The sequence below is a fragment of the Vicugna pacos genome, chromosome 16 (genome assembly GCF_048564905.1).
Source record: "Vicugna pacos chromosome 16, VicPac4, whole genome shotgun sequence".
Lineage (NCBI taxonomy): Eukaryota > Metazoa > Chordata > Mammalia > Artiodactyla > Camelidae > Vicugna > Vicugna pacos.
In genome coordinates this window covers 31,227,611-31,251,238 of record NC_133002.1, presented here as the reverse complement: position 1 = coordinate 31,251,238, position 23,628 = coordinate 31,227,611, and the positions used below count along the sequence as shown (strand labels likewise).

At 40.7% G+C, this 23,628-nt stretch overlaps 1 protein-coding gene across 2 annotated transcripts in view; it reads right to left on the bottom strand.

Annotated features, from left to right (window-relative positions):
* The window catches only part of CA10 (carbonic anhydrase 10), a 519,450-nt gene that overhangs the window by 94,823 nt on the left and 400,999 nt on the right, over positions 1–23,628 (bottom strand). For both annotated transcript variants that reach the window (XM_006218377.4, XM_072938631.1), the window contains one exon: positions 13,082–13,267. In XM_006218377.4, the coding sequence (XP_006218439.1) occupies positions 13,082–13,267 (186 nt within the window). The remainder of the gene's footprint in view (positions 1–13,081; positions 13,268–23,628) is intronic.

Sequence of the window (23,628 nt, the reverse complement as noted above, 5' to 3'; positions counted from 1 at the left end):
CTCAAATATAACATAAAGCTTTTATTACAGATCAATGTTTCTGACCCTCCAGACAGCACAGCGACCCCATCAATCAATGTTTATGTGTGATGATAAGATGATGCAGTAAGATTTTACTTCCATGGGCCTTTTGGTGCTGGAAGGGCACTGACTGAGCAACTCTCATCCTTTCATTTCTGGATGAGAAAAAGGAGAGTTGGAGAGGTTAAGCGCTTGCCTAACCAAGGTCATCTAGACAGAGGGTGACCATATGATTGATTCATTGTGCAAACTGGAGCACTTTTGAGAGTAAAAGGAGGTGCTATTATAAATAACATCAGGACCAATTGGCTGCAACCTGGACTGTCCCAGGCAAGCCAGGGCATGTGATCCTCCTATCTAGACACCTCAAGGCTCTGCCTCAGGATGTCCCACAGAGAATGAGAAAATATGCCACCTGCTGGTGTGCTTTGGAAGAACCTGTAATTATCTGGGGATGGGAGGTGGGGATGAGGAAGTATACTTCCTTGTACACGCTCAATCTGATGGGCGTTTTCCCCACAGTTCTAAGCTGGTGTTAGCAGGGGCTTGGCTGGCCTGTGCAGGGCCTGTGTGACTATTAGAAAAAGGTGCAGATCTTTGGGGAGGACAAACACCCTACCCGGGGAATGGTGACTTTTGCAAAGATACAGGGAATTATAATACTCCAGTATGTGCTAATACTCCAGGGAAAATGACAGTCAGAAGGGGCCTCAGACCCATCTTCTTAGAATAAGGGGTTTTGGAACCAACAGCTGATGGAATTCTGAGGAATTTTACCTCCCACACAGATGCCACTCTGGATTCTTGTAGATGGAGGATGGACCCCAACCCTGGAAGATGGAGCTCAAAGAAGAGAAGCATTGCTGAAAAAAAAAAAAAAAGCTACCATTTTTTTGAGCCCTCAGTGTGCTAGGGACTGTTCTGAGCACTTTACATATATTGGTCTTCTTAATCCTCAAAACAACCTTACATTGTGGAACCGTTTTTGTACCCTGATTGTGATGATGGTCATACAGATACATACTTGTGCTAAAATTCAGAGAACTGTGTGCCAAAAGAAAAGAAGTTAATCTTACTGTATGATAATTTAAAATATAAAGTCAATAAAAAGGACTATATACTACTGTATGAATCCACTGATTGAAACTTGTGAAAAGGCAAACTATAGTGGTAACAGATCAGTGGTCGCCAAGGGTTAGGGCTGGGGAGGATTGACTACTGGGGGACATGAGGGAACTTTCTGGAGGTGCTGGAAGTGTTCTAGATCATGGTTGTGGTGGTGGTTACATGACCAATTGTGACATTTGTGCAAATGCACCAAGTTGTATAGTTAAAATTGCTGAATTTTATTGCATGTAAATACCTCAGTAAGGCTGGGGGAAACAACCCTTAATGTGAGCATTTGTGTTGGCCTCCTCTTATGAATGAGAAAACTGAGACACAAAGAGGTTGAATAACTTGTCCAAGGTCACAGCTGACAAGGGACAGAGCCAGGATTCAAATACAGGAATGAACAACCACAGCAGACTTAACCTCTGCATCTAACTGCTGTGTGCAAAGTAGGTCACAGCTCCTCACCTGGGGCAGGGAAACACATCAGCCCTAGAGAGGCAGGTGCAACAGGGAGGAAACATGTTCTCCACAGAGGACCTTATGAAAACAGCAGCTGCTCTGAGCTGGCCATTTGGGTCCACCACAATGAGTCTTTCCTGAAGCAGAGAATTATTTGCTTTGAAAAAACTGGTTTAGGGACACTGAGTCTTGATGCAGGAATCTGATGGTCCCTGGGCTTCCCCCTTCTTCTGGCTGGCAATGTGATTTAAAGCCTCCTGGCTAAGCTCATTTTGCCAAATAGCTCCTGCAGGATTCATTTGCAAGGCTCAAGCCAGAAGTTTCTAGCTCAGCAAATAGATCCAAAGCAAGAAAATGTATTCACCCAAGCTACCTCCGAGACTAAGGAATATGGTTTCTCATGCTTTGCAGAAGGAAACAGATGTATTTATATACAAACAAATTCACAGATATGCAATATCTTGCTTTTTTATTTCAAAGAAGTGAGAGGAAAAATGCAACTGTACATCTGTATGAAACCTCCCAGTTGCTGTCCATCTGCAAGGGGAAGGTGAAGGAAGCAGACACACACAATGATGCTCTGTCATATTTCATATAGCAATTGTGCCACTTGGAGAAATAGGCTCCTGTCTCATTTTACAGTCAGAAAAAGTGCAGGCTATTCTTCAGGCTGATGCAGAACTGAGAGGGGCTGAAAGATCATTTCAGGTAACAGACAAGGTACTTGTGATTAGAGAGAACAGACTTACCCATGATCAAGGAGCTACTTAGAGGTGCAGCCAGAGAGGTGACCTCTGACTTGGCTAAGATCATTCAGTGCATAGCTGGAGGAAGAGACCTAGATTCACATCATAGCGCTTCCCCATGCCAACCATGTGACTGAAGCCAGGCGCTTTGACCTCTCCAACTTTCTTTTCTCCTTAGTAAAGTGATGCTAATGAGTGCTAGCTCATGGGCTTCTTGTGAGGACCGGGTGTAAAAGGGCACTGAGCACAATGCCTGAAACACAATACATGCTCAGTAAATGAAAGCTGATGGCAGTGATAACATTAGTACATTGTGTCTTTCTTTTTTTTTTTTGGAAAGGGGAAGTAATTAGATTTATTTATTTAAAATGAAGGTTGAACCCAGGACCTCATGCATGCTAAGCATGCACTCTGCCCCTGAGCTATACCCTCGTCTCCTCCATGTTCCACTCTCTCTCTCTCTTTTTCTTTTTTAGTACATTATATCTTAATATGTTTTGCTTGAAAGGATTTTGGACTAGATAAGATCTAAGGTCTAGGCTGGCTAGTAACTAAAGCCCAATCCCAGGAGTGGGTGCTTTTTTTCCGGTACTGCACTATCACTCTGTAGTGTATATAGAACTGGCATCATTAGTCCCATTTCACAGCTTAAAATGTTAAGGCAGGCTAAGTGACCAATATCAGACAGCTAGTAAATGACAGAATGGGGTCTTGAAGCCTGATCTTCTAAGTCAAAATGTTGCCCTCTGTCCGGTGGCCCTACTGTCTGTCTCCTAGGACAACATCCTTTCCCCTTGGGTGTTTGTCTCTGCTTCCCTGCAGCCCCCTTCCAGGCCAAGGCAAACCCTGTTCTTGGAGACTGCCTCTGACAATCCGATCCAATGAATAATCATGCGAGCAATCCTAGTGTTGCCCTTTTACTGCTGAGATGGAGATAGATTTATAGAGACTGACTCTGGCTGGTATTTGGGAATGGATAATTACCTTCACTTACTATATCCTAGGCTGCTTTGGCTAAATATTAACTGCCCAGAATTCTGCCCTTTCCAACCAATTCTGAGCATGAGCATGCCACAAGGAAACTAAGTGGCATAATTCATTTGAGGTGGCCATAAATCTAAGTCTTCTACCAGAAATGATGCAAAGAATTAATGAAACATGAAATCAAGTAAATGGAATTGAGTACAGTAATTAGTTCATATTTTAATCCTCAGGTCTGTTTATTATCCATCAACTGGAGAGCAATTAAGTTGGCACTATTGAGATGATTAGCTTTGTTTCTGCAAAAGTTTATCGATATGTCAGAGCAAATGAATCTGGGTTTTTTAAACAGCTTTATTTTGAATTGTATAACAGCACATCCATGGGGTGGCTAGACATCTAATGATTTAATTTTGCAATATTATCTAGATTACTTATATTTAATATTACTGAACTCTTCTGGGTGGTTATTGGGGAGAGTGAGTGGGAGGGAGGATTCAAACTGTGGAAAAGCATGGCTCATATCTTTGGGTTTTTAATGCAATAATAGTATGACTGAATTTTCATACTGAGACCAAATCAAGAATCTTTAAGGCATTTCACTTTCTGTTTTGGTCTTCCAAACTTTAATTTCTGCATTTCTTGCAATTAGGCACTGTAATGGTTCTCACATTGGTGGTATTTTTCTTGGACACTCATTATTGCTTATGTTTGTAAAATAACCTGCCAACATCTTGCCTCTTTGAGGTTGATTGTATAGACGCCCTTGTGACAGCTCTGCTCACTAAGGTAAGAAACCTGAATGTCAGGCTATATGTGCTCGACTGGGCAACTAAACCAAATGAACTAAAAGGGGCCTTTTGAATCTTGGGATTTGATATAATTAAAATTTGTATTTGAAAACTTAAAAATCTCGAAGCAAGAGTCAGGAAACTTGGGTTCTGGTCCTAATTCTGCCACTGAACCTCAGGGATTTGAGGTAGCTCTCTTGCCCTCTCTGGCATCTGATTTTCCCTTTGTACTGCAAGTAGGTTGGAAGATGTGACCTCAATGGTGCCTCTAACACTGACACTTCAGTCTGCTTTGAGCCGACTTCTTCTTTCCAGTAGCAGGCCTGTATCTTGAAGTGGAGATGTGATCTCTGGTGGAACCTCTACAAATGTTAATAAATGTTGACAGTGGTCAGATTAGTAGAGAATGAGTTATTTTTACTTTGTATCTTCTTTTCTAATTGATTTTATTCCTGTAACTTTGGAAATGGATAAAAAAAAAGGTACAGTTAGTTCATGAAAGTGTTAGAAGCAGTACCCATGCTCTAACTTCAGTGTCATGGTTACTAAATGAAGGAAGATCCCATTCAACACTTGTCGAACCCTAACAGTTATGACTTCCACGATGACAGTTAGGTTCTAGACTGAACTCTGATCAGGTCACAGTTAATGCCTGTCTTTAATGTTGTCTTTGTAATAACACCTCCCTCTCTGCTTTAGACAGAGTACCAAGGGAGAGACAAGAATCAAGTAGAGAAAGGTGGTGACTGTCATAATGCCATCTTGGCAGGACCAGATTGGAGTTATGATGCAGGTTAGGATGGGATCAATGGGATAATGAGTTGATCTCAGCAACTTTTCTTCAAATGTAGATTCTTCTTTCTTAGGCAGCGTCACAGTGTCCATCAAAAACTGGCAATCCAGGAAACTGTAGACTTGAATGTGCTGTCCTTTCCCGGGATTAATGATAAAAATGTCCAAAGGGAAAGCTTCCTATCCTTAGATCAGAGTCATCATCTGCTGGCTGATATTGTCATAATCTGCTCTGCCGCCAACTGGGCTTCTGAACTCTGTTTGCTTTGCTTCTTCAAGGCCAGTTTGCTCACTCTGGGTGGGACTGGCTCCTGGAATCCAGAGCTTTGCCTTCTAGCATTGCCAAAGACAAGTTCCCTGGTCTGATCTGGGGAGTAATTCCAGGGCTAAAATGAGGAATCTAAATGAATTTTTCTAGCACATTAGTTATCAATGGTTTCATTACTCCTCCTCCCAGCTACACTGAAAATTCACTTACCTTATATTAGTAAATACTTTGACATAAGACGCCTAGATCTTCTGTTAATATTGACACTAACTTTATTGGTTTGCCATTATGACAATAGAATTTCATTCATGATATACTGAACATAGTTTAGACTCTCTGGAAGCTGCAGTCTTTTAATTGATGTTCATTTACTCATTCAACCTGCCAAGTGCCCATCACATGTATGGGGAGATATAAAAGCACACCTACTGTGCGGTTGCAGGGAGGTAATGGTTAGTTTGGGAAGATGAGGTCTTCCACTAGGTCATAGACTCCTTAAAGGCAGCTGATGGCCTGTATGTCTTTAAATTTCCCCGCTGGACTAGGGCCCAGAGTAGGTGAGCAATCATTATTATGGGGCCTATGGATGAACCTTGGACGAGGTTAAGCAAGTTTCTGAATCAGAAGACCTGAGTTAGGTCCAACCTCAATCACTTACCGTCAGGCTGGTCTTGGGCTTAGTTTCCCAGGTGTGAAGGAGGTAGTACTAAGGGTAACCTCACTGAACTAGTGTTTAGTGATTAATCGGAGCATTTACCTCCATGTGCTTTGGAATTCACTCAACGAAAAGGCCAAAGTCCATGCAAAGAGGACATGATCTGCTGCAGCTCCTGGCCCTGCTCTTACCTCTGTGACCTCTCACACCCTATCACTTACATATGTGCACATGCTGGTCCTGATCATGCCAGGATGCTCAAGCTCTCTCCCACTTCAAAGCCATGAAACTGGTTTTTGCCTTTGCCTGGAATGCCCTTCCTTAGTCATCCCTGTAGTAACCATGCAAGTATCATGCTTTCAATAAGACCTACACTGCCCACCTTATTCATCCTTGTAACTCACTGTCTGCACTCCTCATCCTCTGATCCCCCTTACTCTGATCCATTTCTTTTCCCATAGCATTTATCATATTCTAATATACCATACAAATTTACTCATTTATTATGTTTATTGTTTATTATTTGTCTACCCTCATTAGGCTTCATCACCTTAACAGGAAGGATTTTTGCCTACTTTATTCACTGTAGCACATGGGAGACTCTCAATCAATATTTGCTAACTAAATGAATGAAGGAACATAAATCCCAAAGCATGTAAACAGTGGCTATATGTCAGCAGTGAGATTCCTTAGCCACCTGTGGGCTTGACTGAATAAGTTCTGGATTGCATTGCACAGTAATTGGTTCAAGTCAGTGCCTTGTTTCTCTGATGGATATAAAATTCCCCCAAGGTGACAAGGGTTCAATCCTTTTGTGTGTGTGTGTGTGTGTGTGTGTGGTTTTTTTTTTTTTACTACATTTAGGATAAGGCTAGATTAGTGCCTCTTAAATACATTCTGAATTTCTCAAAGCATACCTCTTTCTCAGAGAGAGCCCAGAACATGTCTTAGTGATTACTGTGAACTAAATCACTCTTCCTTTTTCCAATTTCTAATGGAATTTGATGCTTTGGATAGCCTTTATTAAAACACTTCAATTTAAATGAGGCTATATATTTCCTGTAGAGTCAATGAATGCAATACCCCCAAAATTGCAGGAAAAAAAGCCAGTAGTAGATTGAGTTATTGGTTCAGTGACTGAATGATTTACTCCACAAACAGCAATTAAGCACCTACCGTATGTCAGGCACTGTGCTAGGTGCCTGGTGTACAAAGATGAATAGCAAAAAATCCCTGTCTTTAAAGGGGTTATCAAGGTTATTTATTCCTTAATTCAGCAAACATTTATTGACTCTGTTGTCATGTGTGAAACAATGTACAAAGATCTGGGAATACAGTGATGATCAAGACAAAATCTCTATCAACAAAGAACTATGATTCTAGTAGACATGATAGTAAACAGTCACAAAATCTACAGTGATGGGTGATTTAGTAGATTGGGGTCAGCATAATTTTTCTTGAAAAGGCCAGGTAGTAAATATTTTGGCTTTTGTAGGTCACACATGGTCTCTGTAGCATATTCGTCTTTTTCTCATGAAAACAGTCCTTTAAAGATGTAAACCATCCTTAGCTCCTCAGCTGAATTTGGCTCACAGTCTACAGTTTGTAGACTCTCATAATAGATGAATACACAGGACTTTCTGGAAGTCAAAAAGAGGCAGCAACGCTTTACTGGCTGGGAGGAGGGAAGAAGGCTTGGAAAGCTAGAGCAGGTGGGCTGTGCTAGATGCAGGGGGAGGGAAATGGAGCCAGCATTCAGGGGAGAGGGAACAGCTTTCCCATGGCACTCAAGTTGCTCTTCCATATGTATTAGTGGTGTATCTCTTATTTTTAAACATCCCAATTCTCATTCTCCCTCAAATCTCCAATTGTGCCAACAGAGCGTCTCTACCAGGAGGTCCCAGCCTTCCGCAAAGTGCTAATTAGATTTCCAGAGTACTTCCCCCTAGAGCAGTTCAGCGCCTAACTGGGCCCTGGTTCTCTGTCGTGTGCTCCTCAGCACTTTCATGCCCTAGCACACTTCAGGACAATTTGGTGTTAGTTGCTTATTCCTACAAATTTGTGCTGCTTTGTGAAACCAGTCTCTCAAGGTTGCAAATAATTGATTCTTTTTAAGAGGACAAGGTCTGCATCCTCTGCTGTTTAGTCTCAATTGTTTGCTCTGAGATAATTGTTGTCTCTATTCTGATTCAGAGCCACTAAAGAATACATGTCTTTTACCTGGGACTTCTATGTTCCCTTTTAAATAAACAAATCTTATCTACATAGCAATAGCTATGGACTTTTTCCTCCTTCAAATGTGTCTGAACAGAGTCAAAGATACAACAGGCTGAGACTTGAAAGGTTGATATACTGCTACCCCACCTTCATAGGGAGCAGCAACTGCGTCAGACCACACAGCTGTTCATCCATCTCCTTAATATAATCTGGAGAGGGCTATTTCATAGCTCCCTTTCTAGAACAATCTTCAAATATAACCCATATTTCATTGTTTTATAAGCACATGTAAGCCTCAATAGACTGTACGCTTCTCTAGGCAGGAGCTGGGCTGTGGAGCTCAGCACACAGCAGAAGCACAATAGCCATGGGGATAGTGGATAAAATGAACAGGAGAATCTGGGCACAGGTAACCTGTGAGGAGGCTGGTGTGCAATTCTCAGTGTATCCCCTTAGCCCTTTGAAAAGGAGAATTTAAGGAAGATTTTAAACTGGTTGTTTCCAATTTCTCCCCTAATAAGAGCGAGTCTTCTTATCTAGCCTCACTACTGCAAATTAACCCACAGGCAGGATTCTTTTCAAATAATATCTTTTACCTGGTTAATGTTTTTTTTTTTCATAAATAACCTACTTTATATTAGACATTAATCTAACCACTTAGATATGATTAGCAAGCTAAAGGTCTTATGTATTAAAAAGTTAATTTTCCCATCTTAAAAAAAATCAAGACATTTGAATCTCTGAATATGCTCATTTATCACCAACCCCCAACAAGACATCCAGGAGTTTCTCATGTAGGACATGAATAATTTTTATAAAAACACAGTTGCTGACTGTGTCCTACATCCACGCAGCTTTATAAAACAAAGCAAATGATTACCATCAATTACAATAACCTCACTAGACAAGACTGCAATTAATCTACAGCTCTTCAGATAACGACTGCTGCACTGTGCCAAGGAGAATGCCTGGCATTAATTGACTTATCACTATCAGCGATGATAGATGGGGCAGATGGCAATGTGATTATTCACTGTCGACAAAATAAACACATGCTTTGTTGCTGAAGTGTCTACTTGGATCCACTCTGAGGACAGCCAAAAATAGAGGCCAAAAGTTGCTCTGAAGATGGTTCAAAATAAAAGTAAAATGTTAACCTAAAGAATGGGATATATTTACTTTAACTGTGGCTTAACCCTCAGTAGAATCCAACTGGAGAACATTTTCTATAAGGAAGTCATGGACTGAGTAGAGTTTCAGCATTAGAAAGTGCATTAAAGCCCACAGTCCACTTGCTCATTAGGATGAGTCACTTTTATGAAGTTCTCAAATTCCATTCCATGCTTAATAATTTTAGTGATGGAAATTCATTATTTTCAGAAGCAAACTCATCCCATAGATGGATAGCTGTCACTCCTAGAACATACATTTAGCTGAATGCTGTCTTTCTAGAACTTCCAACCACTGACCCTACATTTCCCCTCATCCCACATAGAAGATGCCAAACTCTTCTTGCTCAACTATTGCCCTTTAAATATGAGCATACCTCATTTTGTTGCACTTTACTGCACTACCCAGATATTGCATTTTTTTTACAAATTGAAGGTTTGTGGCAAAGCCACATCAAGCAAGTCTATTAATGCCATTATTTCCAATAGCATTTACTCTCTCGTGTCTCTGTGCCATATTTTGATAATTCTCTCAATATTTCAAAATTCGTCATTATTACTATACTTTTATGGTGATCTGTGATCAGTTCTCAGATGTTACTATTATGACTCCCTGAAGACTCAGATGATGGTTAACATTTTCTAGTAATAAAGTATTTCTAAATTAAGGTATGTACATTTTTTTAGACATAATGCTATTGCACACCTAACAGACTGCAGTGTAGTGTAAGCATAACTTTTATATGGACTGGGAAACCGAAAAATATGTGTGACTCATTTTATTGTGATATTCGCTTTATTGCAGTGGTCTGAAACTGAACCTGCAATTATCTTTGAGTTATGTATGCCTGTATCTCAAAAACCAATGCCTATCCAACTCTTTCCACGACATGTTTTGGTGCTTTCAACATTCTTCTTCTTATTTTTTTTTTTTGGACCTAGACTCACAGCAGTTTATAGACCACTCATACCCAGGGGCTTGGAAAGAAATGTGATACATCTGATGCTGTCTACCCGGGGCATGGTGTGACGACTTGTGCTGAGACTGATGCTTAGTCTTGGAGCAACAGATGGGTGCATGGTTACTCTGCTTGAGAAGCTGCTCTCCAAATCCCATTAGTCTAAATGGGACCATAGCTTTGCCATTTCCAGGGGGCAGTTACCTTGGGTGCACCTTTTAAAATTTTTGTGCAGTATGGCTCTGTTGATTAAGTCCTCTCATTTAGAAAACTGGGATAATTCAAGCAGAATCTGAGCTGAAATTGACATAGTGGGCACTAACCAAATTCTTTTGGAGAAATTTTTACAAATGTGTATGCCTGGACCCCACCTCTGGAGACTGATTCTGTTGCTTTGGGAGAAGATTCCAATGAAAATATTTTGGCAATGTTCCCCGTTTAATTCTGATTTGCAAATCTGTTTAAATGCTTGCTTTATTGGGAACACTTAATAATGTACTACTGAGGGAATGCTTCACAAACCTAACCATCATACTCGCCTGGGAGCTTTAAAAATGCAGATTCTTTGGAACAACTGATACCTGTGGTCTGGGGTAGGTCTAGGAAAATTAATACATCAAGTGATCAAATTGTTATCTGTTTCCCTTAAGGATTTTGGAAGCTCTCATTTACTCCAAAATTGTAGTTTATATACAAGTTACAAAGCACCCTTATCACATATTGAAGAAACAAGCAACTTTAAGAAATTCTACAATGTTAAGATTTTAGCCTACTGACCATCTATATTTTTCCTCATTCATTTAATAAATTCATTCATAAATTTATTTTTATTCTGAGACAATATTGTGATAGGCATTGTTCAGTAGGGGAGAGAAACAAACAAACAAAAAATAACAGCAAATAAATGAATGAGTCAACAAAGAAAATAATTACAAATCTTAAAATACATATTTAAAAAGGAAGAGTTTATCTAATTTGGATAGTCTCTAGTTCAGACTGGCAGTCCCCAGTCTCTCTCAGTTCATGAGTTTTTGCCCTCCTTTCATCATATTCCCTGCTATACTTTAGTTCAGGGTCTGCAACTCCTTGACATCTTCCATTACATTTCCATGTCCCTTTGGCAGACATCCCTAATCATTCCCAGCATTTTCCCTGCAGATCCAGGAAGGAAACTCTTAGTCCTGCTCAACCCTGCCTTCTATGCAGCCATTACTAATAGATCACAGATGAAATCCATGTGCAGCTTCCCTTGACACTCCTTGGTTTTTGCTGTCCCTCATTTCCTGTTTTACCTTTGTTGTCCATCAACTACTGAATACTTCCAGTGCTCCTTGTGTTTTTAATCCCATTTAATTTTTGAAACAACCTAGAGAAGTGTCTAAGCTTAGTCTTAGAAGGATCAAGTAACCATCTCAAGTTTACACAATTAGTATGTGTCAAAGAGGAGTACCAACTCAGGTTCTTTGACCCTAAAGCTAACACTCTTAAAATTGTTCTGTATTGCTCTTTTCTCAGCCCAGTTCAAAGGGCACCTCCTCTGTGAAGCTTCTCCTGAACACTTCAAGTAAAATTTGTCACTTCTGCCTTTGAGTTAGCCGGGGCCTTAGTACAGCTCCATTATAGCATGACATTATACTTTAATGATCTGGATGTTGCATTCTTTGAGCTCCTCTGCAGTAGGAGCTCTATCTTTTTTTTTTTTTTTTTTTAAGATCTCTGTATCCCTGGTAACTAGCAGAGTGCCTAGGTAGGTTCTCAGTTGACGTATTTTGAACAATCATTAAAATCTGGCCACTGGACTCGTTAGGCTTATGGATCTCTTTCTCAGTGTGTGGCCTTACTATATAAAAATAATGCCAGGTTTAAACATGATGTTGATTAAAAATATTTAAAAAGTGGGGGAGGGTATGGCTTGGTGGTAAAGCACATGCTTAGCATGCACAAGGTGCTGGGTTCAATCCCCAGTACCTCCATTATTAAAAAAAAAATTGAAAAGTAAATAAACCTAATTACCTCCCCCCACCAAAATAATAATATAAAAATTGAAAAAATATATTAAAAAGACCAAATCAATAATTAGATACATAATTCTGTTATTTCAAAGTCTTCTTGAATAATTGAGGACTCTTAAACAGAAACCTAGTTGCAGGATATTTAGCATATAAGGATTCCTAACTCCTACTTGATAACCACCTTGAAAGTACAAGAGAGGTAAAACAGGTCAAATTAACTACACTCTGCTTGTCAAGTGTCATAACCCAGATGATATCTGTTTAAGCTGTGGCTCTTATCCCATCATTGAAGCTCTGGTTTGGCTCACTGATTGGCCTGAGTTCTGTATGGGTTGATGGTGGCACATAGTGACACTCACTGTTAACGGTGGCACAAGATGAAATTTCCATTCTGTAGAAACTCAGTCAGCCTATTTAGCTGCCTGATATATATGTATATATAACAATAAGTCAAAGTTTTGTGCAAATTAGACTCATCATTCTACCAGGAGGGAGAATTACGGAATCTATGTGATCATATCTGACATAGAGGAGGCTGATTGCCCAGATATGTACAAATGAAGATGTACATGAAAGGTGAGGGTTTAGGGTTGAAATAATGCTCTGGTGATATCTTAGGGCAGTAGTCACAAGAGAGCTGCATCAACATCTCAGAAGGAAATATGAAGTTTCATTGTGGTCTTCCCTGGAAAACACTGGAACCTCATTATAAACTTCCATGTCAACTCGCAAGAGACAGATGGAGAAAGGAGGCACAGACCTTCTTATTTTATAGATTCAAGAGCAGTCTTTCCATATGTTATCTCACCTTGGATATAAATAGGCACCAAATCGTATTAATTGGCACCAAATTGTATTAATTGGCACTTACCCATAGTACTTCAATAACCCCACCTACCTCCCCAGAGAAGGCTTGTCCGTTGAGGAGGTGCTCCGACCCTTGGCTGTCCTCACTCCCAAAGTGCAGTCGGATCTCCTCCAGCCGGTGGCTGTATGTCATGGGCCCTCCTGATATGTTGACCAAGTGCTCCTTGTCCAGGCGCAGGGATACGTGTCTTCCAGTGTTGTACATGGTCCCACTGACCTACAAGGCAATGGAAAGCAGGTCAGACAAGGCTCTCCTCTTTCCATTTCTCACAATTTCTCACTCAACCTGGCTGGTGCCTAGACAAATGCTTTTGCTTCCTTTTGATAGGAAGACATTGGTTTGATTCCACATGTGGAGCAGGGAATGGCAGCCTCCGAAGAGGGCATTCCTGCTCTACCTGGCCTCTGTGGTACTTTCTGTGAGTCATAAGCCACATTATCATTCAGGAATCTGAGGTAGGAACTCAAAGGAGACCTCATAACTTATGACTAATATTTTGGGCATTGCATCTTATGAAAAATTAACTTGTCCTTTTATCATAATTATTTGGAATATAAAGATCTCAAGTGTGAGAAATTGGAAAGAGTGGTTAGTGGGGATGAGATGCTACAAAAGCCAAAGGAGAGACAAGGAAGCTAAAATGGGTGAATAGGAGGAAACCTTAGTGGGAGACTGAGGCTTGGGTCTGAAGACTCAAGTATGCAGTCTGGTGTGTCTCGGTTTAGGTCCTTCTGTCACTCCTGCAACCAGACACTGCACAGAATGAGAGCTCTGATCCTTCTCCACAGCTTCTGGCCTCAATGTGAAGCTAAAGAGATTCATACAAGCTTCCCCTTCCACAGATTCCCAGACCTGCCCCTCACTCCCTGTTCCATCTTGCTTTAGGCACTGCAAGCATTTAATGTTACTGCTTGGGGTTTCTTTTCCTTCTTTTCTCTTTGAACGTGATGATTAGTTTCATTTCCTTAGCACCTCTCAACACTAGATATTAGAATGCTGATTCCTACCTGTGACCCCATTGCCTTAGTCTCCTGGGTTGACTTAGCTCCAGGAGCAGACTGAAAGCTTAAGGAAGACTTCAACTGGGTCTGGATGGAATGCTTCTGGACTACTGATTGCAGAGCTACTTGGATTTTCTACCTGCTTACTCTGACTCCTTTGGGCCCAACCCTACGGTTTCCTTGAGGGCTTCACATAATTTCTGATACCTTCATCAGACATGGTTTTCATATATTTGCTCTTTAGTATTAGCCTATGTGCCCCTCCACCTTTCTGACACTAGTCTTGTGATTGATCAGTCAGTTTAGTTCTGTAGGTTTCTCCCTGTGGCAGAGACAACAATGCTCACCAGATACTCCATTGACTCGTTATTGCACCACCTTGCTGTAAGGTGAAGCCCGTGTGACTGATGTTTGCCACGGGCTATGAGGGGACATGACAAGTGTCACTTCCAGGCTGAAACAGTGAAAAGTTTATGCACAACTCTCCAGTCTGTTTCTTCCCCTGCTACGTCAATCATGGGGGCAATGTGAAAATGGGCAAACATGGTGCAGCTACAAGACGGAGCCTGTGTCAGCCTGGGTCCCTGGCAGACTATGTGCAGATTGCAAAAATGGCTAGAGTTCTTCCCCTCCCTGTAACTGCACTACTTTAACGTGACTTTTTAACTGCTCCCACCAAGATAGGGGGTTGGTTATTTCTCCACTCCTTGAATCTGGACAGGCCTTGTCACTTGTTTTGGCCAGTAGCATACAGTGGATACAATGTGCTAAATCTCTAGAGGCCTTGCACACATCCTTACTTGTTTTTGGAAACGAGATCATCATGCAAACAGGCCTGGGCTAGCCCGCTGGAGGATGACAACATAGTGAGGAGAGCCATCCCAGGAGAAGCCATCCTAGACTGGCCATTCCATGGCTGATCCACCAGTTGACTGGCCCAGCAAAGATCAGCTTAGCTTGGCCCAGACTAGGAGAACTTCCCACAGACCCATGGGCTGGGGAGCTAAAAAATTGGTGGTTAAGTCCCTTAGCTTTGGAATCATTTGTTATATAGCAAAGCTAACTGATATACAGTAGTCAATCATCTCTGTCCTGTGAGTCTGGAACTAAGAACAGAAATTCTGGACAGTCTTTGTTGAGTACCTGAACTAGAAAGTCACATGGGGCTCAGACAGTCAAACTGCTAAGCAGCTGGAAAGTCACACCAGAGAGAGAGAAGAGCGAACCAGATCTGCCAACAGTGACAGAGGAAACCATGTGGAGAGAGAAAGAACTGGAGAGAGTAACTACTTCACCCTCAGAAATCCTTTGCACCTCTTTGTTCCACTTCCTTCATGAGACCTGGGCTGAACTTTCTCTGATGCTTCTTCACACCTTACAAATCAATTTATTTTTTCTTAAGCTCTTTACTTCTTACAATCAAATGAGCCCTATCAAAGACTCTCCTCTTTTTCTCCAGTCTCAAGTAAATGTGTATTTAGTCAGTATGAGATAATGAGAGCTTGTCTTCTTTTCATGTCCCAGTTTATGACTTTCTTTGCAGTAAAATAGTTAGAGATAGGTTTGTGTTTGACTTTGCATTCATCTTTAAAATTTTTTTTGCTACTTATTAAGATAATATATAGGCATTTTATGTAGTTAGGAAGATACAGAACATCTCAAGGAAATAAAAATCAGCCACAATTCCAAGTTAGCCAATAATCACTACTAATATTTGGTATATAAACTCTTTGCCCTCATAAATATATATACCCAGATTTTAATGAAATCATTTTATTTGTATGGTAATAAATAATTTTCACATGCATATATATGATTACATACAAATGTATTATTATATATAATCATTTATATATGTATATACATTTATATATTTATTATTTAATATACTTAGTATTATAATATTATATACAATATATTTAATGTTTATTATATACCATTTATATAGTAACATATAATAAATATATATTTTTTTAGTCACATGAATATTTCCAGATTATCAGCTGGAATAGCAGTAGCACTTTGAAACGTCTTTACAATATTCCACTGTAAAAATACATAACTTATTGCTGAATCTTTACAACCCCTCCACTTTTTCACTATTGTTAAACAATATTGCAATGAGATATAGAGAACAGACTAGTGGTTACCAGTGGGGAGAGGGGAAGGGGGAGGGGAATTCAGGGGTAGGGAAAAAATAAAGGTTATTATGGGATTATATGAAATATCCGTGTGAAACCTGAAAATTGGAAAGCACTATAGAATTTAAAAAACCTTTCATTCAATAAAAAAAATACTGCGGTGAATATTCTTAAGGATAAACATTTTTACTAGTCTCGAGATATTTCATTAGGCAAACTCTGGGTCAAATGGTGTACACATTATTAAAGTTCTTATTATCCACTGCCAAATCCATCTGCTGTGGGGAGTAGGTCCTACAGACCAGGGCTGGATCTCCAATTCTCTTCAATTGAGACTGAGGATGGAATCATGAGATTCAACTAGCAACACTCATGGGCACCCACGATGTGCCAGGCAGGATACCAGGAGCTTCTTCGAATTCTTATAGGACCATAAGTTCTGCCCCATATATATAAATGTATTATATATATTGTGGGAAAGTATATTGGGCCTCCCTGCACTTCTAAAACTCCTTTCAATGTGTCTACCTAATGTTCCTAAGAAAATTATTGCCCATTGAAGCAAGGCAGGGACCATGTCCTATGCTTGTCTGCATTATTCCAGTACTTAGAAAACACACTGGCACATAGTAGAAGGAAGAATCAAGGATTCTTGGGTCAAAAGAGTCCCAGTCGGCCTCTTGGTGACCTTGGGTAGTTCAGTTAATTTCTTGAAGCCTCAGTCTCCTTAACTGTAAAATAGAGATAAGAAAATTTCCCCCATGAAAATGAGGGATTAAAAAGGTATAAGGCATAAAGAAAATGAATATCAAAATAATAGAAGTAAATCTGTCCTTGTCAGTCATTACTTTAAATGTAAACGGATTCCACTTACATGAGGTACCTAGAGTCGTCAAAACCATAGACATGGAAAGTAGAATGGTGGTTGCCAGGGGTTGGGGGCCAGAAAGGAATGGGAGTTACTGTTTAGTGGGTATAGAGTTTCAGTTTTGCAAGATGAAAAGAGTTCTGGAGATGGGTGGTGGTTACCCAACAATATGAATGTACTTAATCCTCCCAAAATGTACAAGAAAAAATGGTTAAGATGTGTATTTTACACACATAAAAACTGGGGAAAAAATTCCCTCATGGGTTTTTTTTTCACGAGAATTAATACATGTAATGATTCCTTTACTTTCAACAATGTGCAGGTGCCCAGCTAATGTTGAGGGAACTGTGTTGATCTCAGCCACTTCCCACAGCCTGGTGGAATACAGTGTTGCTTTCTAAAAGAACTTTGACTGACTTCTGCATTGCAATGATTCATTTGCCTCTTATTTTAAAGCTCCAGATGTGGGAAGTATCCAAGGTCATTTTGAAGGCCATGAAGCAAACACGAAACCAGGGTAATCAGGAATAAGTCATTGTGTCTTCTAGTTCTTCTGCTCCATTCTTCCAGACTCCTTCTGCTTACATGGCTCTGATTTCATTCATTCATTCATTCATCTGACTGTGTGCTAGGAGCTGGGGATAGTGTGGTGAGTAAACGAGGCATGGTCCATGCCCTCCTGGAGCTCACATCTCCATTATGTAGAGACAAGAGTGAGGTAAGGAAGTTATGGAGAATCCATCTGAAATTCCACCATTTGCCCAAAGGTTCTTACAGTTAGAGGAAGAACCCTTTCCCCTCCACCCTTCCTCCAGACACCGAAATAACATTAATTTATATTAATAAAAAAAAAGCTGTGTAGCCAGGGTACGGTTTGTTGCACTTTAATTTAAAAATAAAGGCTTGACAACATTATGTATAATATCTAATGGCACATCTGCACTGTAGTAATTAACATTGCAGCAGTGTCATTCTACCTGTAATGCTAATTATAGTGTTCCCGATGAACTACTTCGGCGCACAGCATGTTAGAAAAAGTTGTATTATGCAGGCCAGGTAACAGAGCTGAATGAAGCTGAAGCTACGGGTGGTATCCAGGTTGCTTCTGGCACCTCACAGTTCTTTTTGTTTTATTTTAATTCACTGCAAAATGAGATGAGAGATGTGATGCCCAATTTACGAATGAGAGAAGAAAGCGTGGTTGGTGAATGCTCAGTGACTTGTCCAAAATCAAACAGCTGGCAGTGGTGGCAAACCCAGGTCTTCAGATTCCAAGTCTAATGATCTTGATGTGACCTCATTTCAGATGCAAAATACGTTGGGGATTTTCATTTCCTCTCCAGGCTGTAGATGCAGGGCTTAGACAGTTCCAGAGGCAGCAGGGTTCTTTTTCAGGAAAATAGAGAACTAGGAAGGATACTAGGCTGCTGAAGTTCATCCCAGGAGTAGGCCTGGATAAACCTGGAGGTTAGGGAAGTCCCTTGGTTTTCTCATCTGCAGACACTGACCCTGGTTTAAGACTGGGTAGAACTATATGCATTGAGGGAAGTGGTAACAGACACTCCAGACAGATATGCCTGTCAAGATTGTATGTCAATCAATACCATCTTGGTAACTTGAAACTGTCTAAAAGTAATGTGTTCTTTTGCAAAGCCAAAACTTTACCCCAGTTTATTCATTTTGTAAAACTGGCTGTTCTTGTATAGCAGATAAAGTGCTTTGTGGCAGCTCGTGATTAGCCAGGACCTCTTACTAATGGACTAGCCTCTTCTTTCATTCTGCTGACACTGCTGCAATACAGGGAGATAAATTCAGCCTGTGTGTTTTTAAGGTAAGGAGAATTTTCATTCTTTAAAAATGAGTAACAATCCTGTTTATAACAGTCAGCATCTTGGCTTGAATCCTTAATTGGTGTCAGATATGGTGCTTAGTACTGAACCTGAACTTAATTAATCTTCACAATTTCTCCCTCACCAAACCCAGCACCAAACCCAGTGTGGTACTTAGACCCACGCCATTTGCTTCTTCTTGGATAGGGAACTATGGGGCTAAGCCTGCACAGAGTGGAGGGCTCCCCCTGCCACATACCTAGCCTCCTTGGCCTCTGGGGCGCTTTCCTGTCTTGAAGCAAACATCCCATCAGTGAAGGAGCCAGAGCCTGACCCCACAGATCTCTGGCTCTACAGCCTGTACTTTTAGCCACTGGGAATTATTAGATGCATAACTAATTACCCAACAATGCTTTCTTCAATGTTTTCTTCAAATATACATTGACAGTATAGTAATCCCACAGTGGTTCAGAGTTTAGGGTGTTTGAGATTACTTATTATATTAGTCAGAGTTCTCTGAGAAACAGAATAAATATGGTGAGTATATACATAAGAAAGAGATTTATTTTAAGGAATTGGCTCACATGATTATGGAGGCTGGCAAGTCCAAAATCTGCAGGATGTGCTGGCAGGCTGTGGATCCAGGGAAGATGGTGTAGTGCAGGTCCTAAGGCCAATTACTGCAGAAGTCCTTCTTGTTCTGGGAAGGCCAGTCTTTTTGTTCTAGTCAGGTTTTCAACTGATTTGATGAGGCCTACTGACATTATGAAGGGCAATCTGCTTTGTTCCAAGTCCACTGATTGAAATGTTTATCTTATCCAAAAATATTCTCAGAGAAACATCCAGAATAACATTTGGCCAAATATCCAGATACTGTGGCCCAGCTGAGTTAATACCTAAAATTAACCATCATACTTATATCCAAGTCCCATTTGCTTTCTTTACTACATCTTGCTCAGACAGCTCTTATCCAGTTGTGCTGATACCACTCATAACAGGTTGACACATGTAATAGGTGTATATATATATTTTCTATATCATATAAATTAAAAAGTCAGCTATACTAAAACTTTTCTCAAAACCTCAGTCATATGGGAGGAGAGCCAGTTTGAAATAATGCATATCTGAGTTATTGAACAATTGTAAAGTAACAATTTAATGGTTTTTTTTTTTTTGTCAAAAGCTATATGCACAAGAAGGTAAATTTATCCTTGAGTTTGTATGGGACCTCAGAGATGATTCTGCTGTAAGTCCCTTATGTTGTCAAAGTTCCTATTACTAGATTGGGGAAAAAAAAAACAAACAGGAGGTGTACCTTTTTTAAAAGACCCAATTCACAAAATAAACAGACTGATGATCTTTTTGTTTAATGGAGATAGCACTTGTAAGGTTAATGTTTATTGTGGACAGCTAAGCTTGAGTAAACCTTACCTTCAGAAATTCCAAAAGATTCAATAAGTAGTTACATCTTTCGTGTGATACAAAGCTTACATGAGGTTTCCATTATATTCTCTCTCAAGGCAGTCTGACCAAAATCTCCTATAAATACTCAGAAATAACTTCCCACAGCCTACATGGAAATGTAACACTACGAATGGAGTTTTGGAGAGGAAACAGACACACCAGAGCTACTTCCATTCTCAACACAGTTGGCTGGGAGGGGCAGGGTGGAGGGCACCCACAAATTTTGAAGACTTACTATGTGTCAGATGTCACGTCAATTTTTTGAATCAGACAATGAGTTACACGGATAGACTGAAGACTCTGCTCAAGGTTATAAAGGAGCAAGTGAGGGGCCTAGAACTCAAAAGAACTCGTTATGACCCAAAACTCATGGTCTTCCCACTGTCTTAAATGACAACTTCAAAGCTACCATAAAGATGCTGTACTCCATTTCTCAGTGACTCTAATCTTTAGAAAGGCAATAGTGGCTTTTTAATTTATACTTCTGTATGAAGCTGGCAGAGGCCTTGCTCATTCATCACATGGGAGTGCTGGCATTCTCGCCTTTAGGATACAGTCTTCTTCAGAGGATTGTCTTTTACTATAATTTGAGTGAACTTATTGGGCTGATGGCTGCAGACCTAACATCTATGACACAGCAGCGATTATGGTGTCTCTGCCAGGTGCGAGGCCTTGCACTTAGGGTCTTCATTTAGTGCCTGCACTGCCCATGTGAGGAAGGCATTATTATTCATATTCTACAGAGGAGGAGGTGGAGGCTTAAAGAGGTTACAGTGCTCTACTTAGAGCTCTTCAGTTAGAAATCAGCAGAGCCAGAATCTAGCCCTGGCCTGTTTGATTCCAAATTCTACAGCTCATAAAAGAGAAGAGGCCAGAAATTGGCAGAAAGAGTGTTGGGGAAATCATTTAGCTTATAAGTAGCTTTTGGGATTGGGGATAACCTCTTAAAGCCCAACTATGTTGTCCCCACAGATGCGCCAGATTGGGTTGAATTTGGCCAGGCCTGGCCTGAATACCCTTGGGGATTTCTAGACCCTGGGCAGCAGGAGGAATCCCAGCCCACGCTTGCTGGTTGTTGAGAAATGGTTCATACCTGCCTGTCCTAGAGTTGGCTTAGCAACTGGGTGGCCGAGTTCGTAACGTTGGCTCAGTGCCTAGAGGGATTAGCGAAGAAGCTTGGACAATCACGTCATATAAATTAGGTGTCCTTCCTTAGCAGCCGAGTTCTCCTATAATGTGTCTCTGACCGCTCTGCTGAGGTGTGTAATAGGTCTTCTTTGAATGTAATTAGTCAGCCTAAAAGATTTAAGAACACCGTTTATTCTGGCTTTCTACAGAGTAGTAGCTCAAGTTGCCAAAGGGCTGATTTGTAAAGGCTGAATGCAAAAACCCAGTGGCCTGCTTGCTCATAAAGGCACTCCAGAGGCACCACTGCAAGAACACACAATGTGGCAGAAACAACTGGAGTCAAATTATTGGCCTCACTGCAGTGTAGCACATATATAGATTGACAAAATTAGGGTGGTTTGGATTCTAGAGTTAAAAGAACTTCAGAGATAATCAAGCCCAGTCTTTTACTCAATAAAACAGGAAACAGGGACACAGAGAGGTTGAGAGACATATCTAAGTTTGTATAACGAGTAAGCAGCAGACCCAAGGCTAGAAATCAACCTATTAACTCTGTTTCTTGCTCTGTGAAGCACATCTCCTCTTCCTGTTTTTCTTTTGCTTATCCTTTCAATTATTTTACACTGAGGGAACACAAGGTTCCTGACTCCAGAGTGAGAAGTGCTGGAGTACCAAGGATGTGGATGCACAAATACCGTAACACACAGAAAACCAGGAGAAATTCAGCCTGACATCTGGACATGCTGCTTACATGATGTCGTTTATCGATTCCCGTCTGGGGCTGGGGAGCCCCTCTCAGTGCTTGCCCAGATGTTTTCTGCTGTGCAGATTTCAGAGCATTGAGTAGAAATGGAGGGGATTCGATGTGGAGGCAAAGCATAGATATGGAGGGTTAGGAGCAGGCATTTTTGCAATGTAGCTTTGAAAAGAAAGAGAAAATAAATATTTGTAGCTCCTGGGTTGGGGCAGTTACAAAGGAAGTGACTGAGATATGGGTAAGGAAGAAAATGGAACTGGACCAGAATGATCTGCTTTGAATGATCAAAGATGGAACTGCATAGAAGTTGAGGAAGTACTTTTAAGATCTTACCCACCACTCTTAACCCTGCAGGGATGGGAGTGGTTTCTTCCCTAGGAATGCTGAGTTTACCCTTCTTTCGCTATTCCATCCGTCTGAGTCATTCTGCTCTTCCTATGTGAAGAGACTAGGATTTTGGAGTCAATGTTGAAAAACCAGATGAAATGATCAAGTGCTGCTTATTATTATACAAATCCTATTATTATTATGAAGATAAAAATTGAACCTATGTATGGTAATACTGACTTTTCAAATAACAGGTGGTACCTTTCAGTTCAAACCCTTCAGGGGTGCTAGGCAGCTCCACTGCAGCAAACCATCTCTTGAACATGACTGGTGCTGACGGTAATGCCAAGAGGAGTTGAGAGTAGGTGTGAAGGATGTTTCCTGATCCACAAAGGTGTAGGCTATGTAAAGAGAATGTTCTTTACCGTCCATCGTTCTCAAGGGGACCACGGGATGGTGGCTGACATTAGGCTGGGCATGTTCTTACCTCATATACTTGTTGGTACTGAAGCCCTTCATCTACACCCCAGCCCTGCCCAGTATCTGACCAGTGAGGGGCCACCAGAGAGAGGTGTCTGGAATGAGTTTTCCCGCTGTAGCCCTGGTATAGAGGTTTCCAGATGTGAGTCCTACCTATTACTTGTTTATTGAGCCACTGATGCCAACCAATGACGTTATTAATTTAATATTATTCTAATGGTTTAAAATTATGAACAAAATTTAAATGTAATAATTTGCTTTTATGTCTCCTTAGGTGATTTATGAATATTTTAAATCCATACACAAAATCTGCAAGGTAGGCGTGATCTTCCCATGTTCCAGATGAGACAGCTGACATACAGAGGGTTGTGTGACTTGGCCAGTGTCACACAGCTAGTGGGTTAAAAAGCCAGGGTTTGGGTGCAAACTGTCTGATTTCAAAGTTGGCCTCTTTCTGCTTCACTGTGCTTCTCGTCTCCTTTAACAGCACCTTTAACACTTCGTCTGCAGCAGCACGGTTCAGTTTTGGCTTCAGGGTTAGTTCTCCCATTCCCTTAGCTGGACGAGAACTCTGCTCTAACT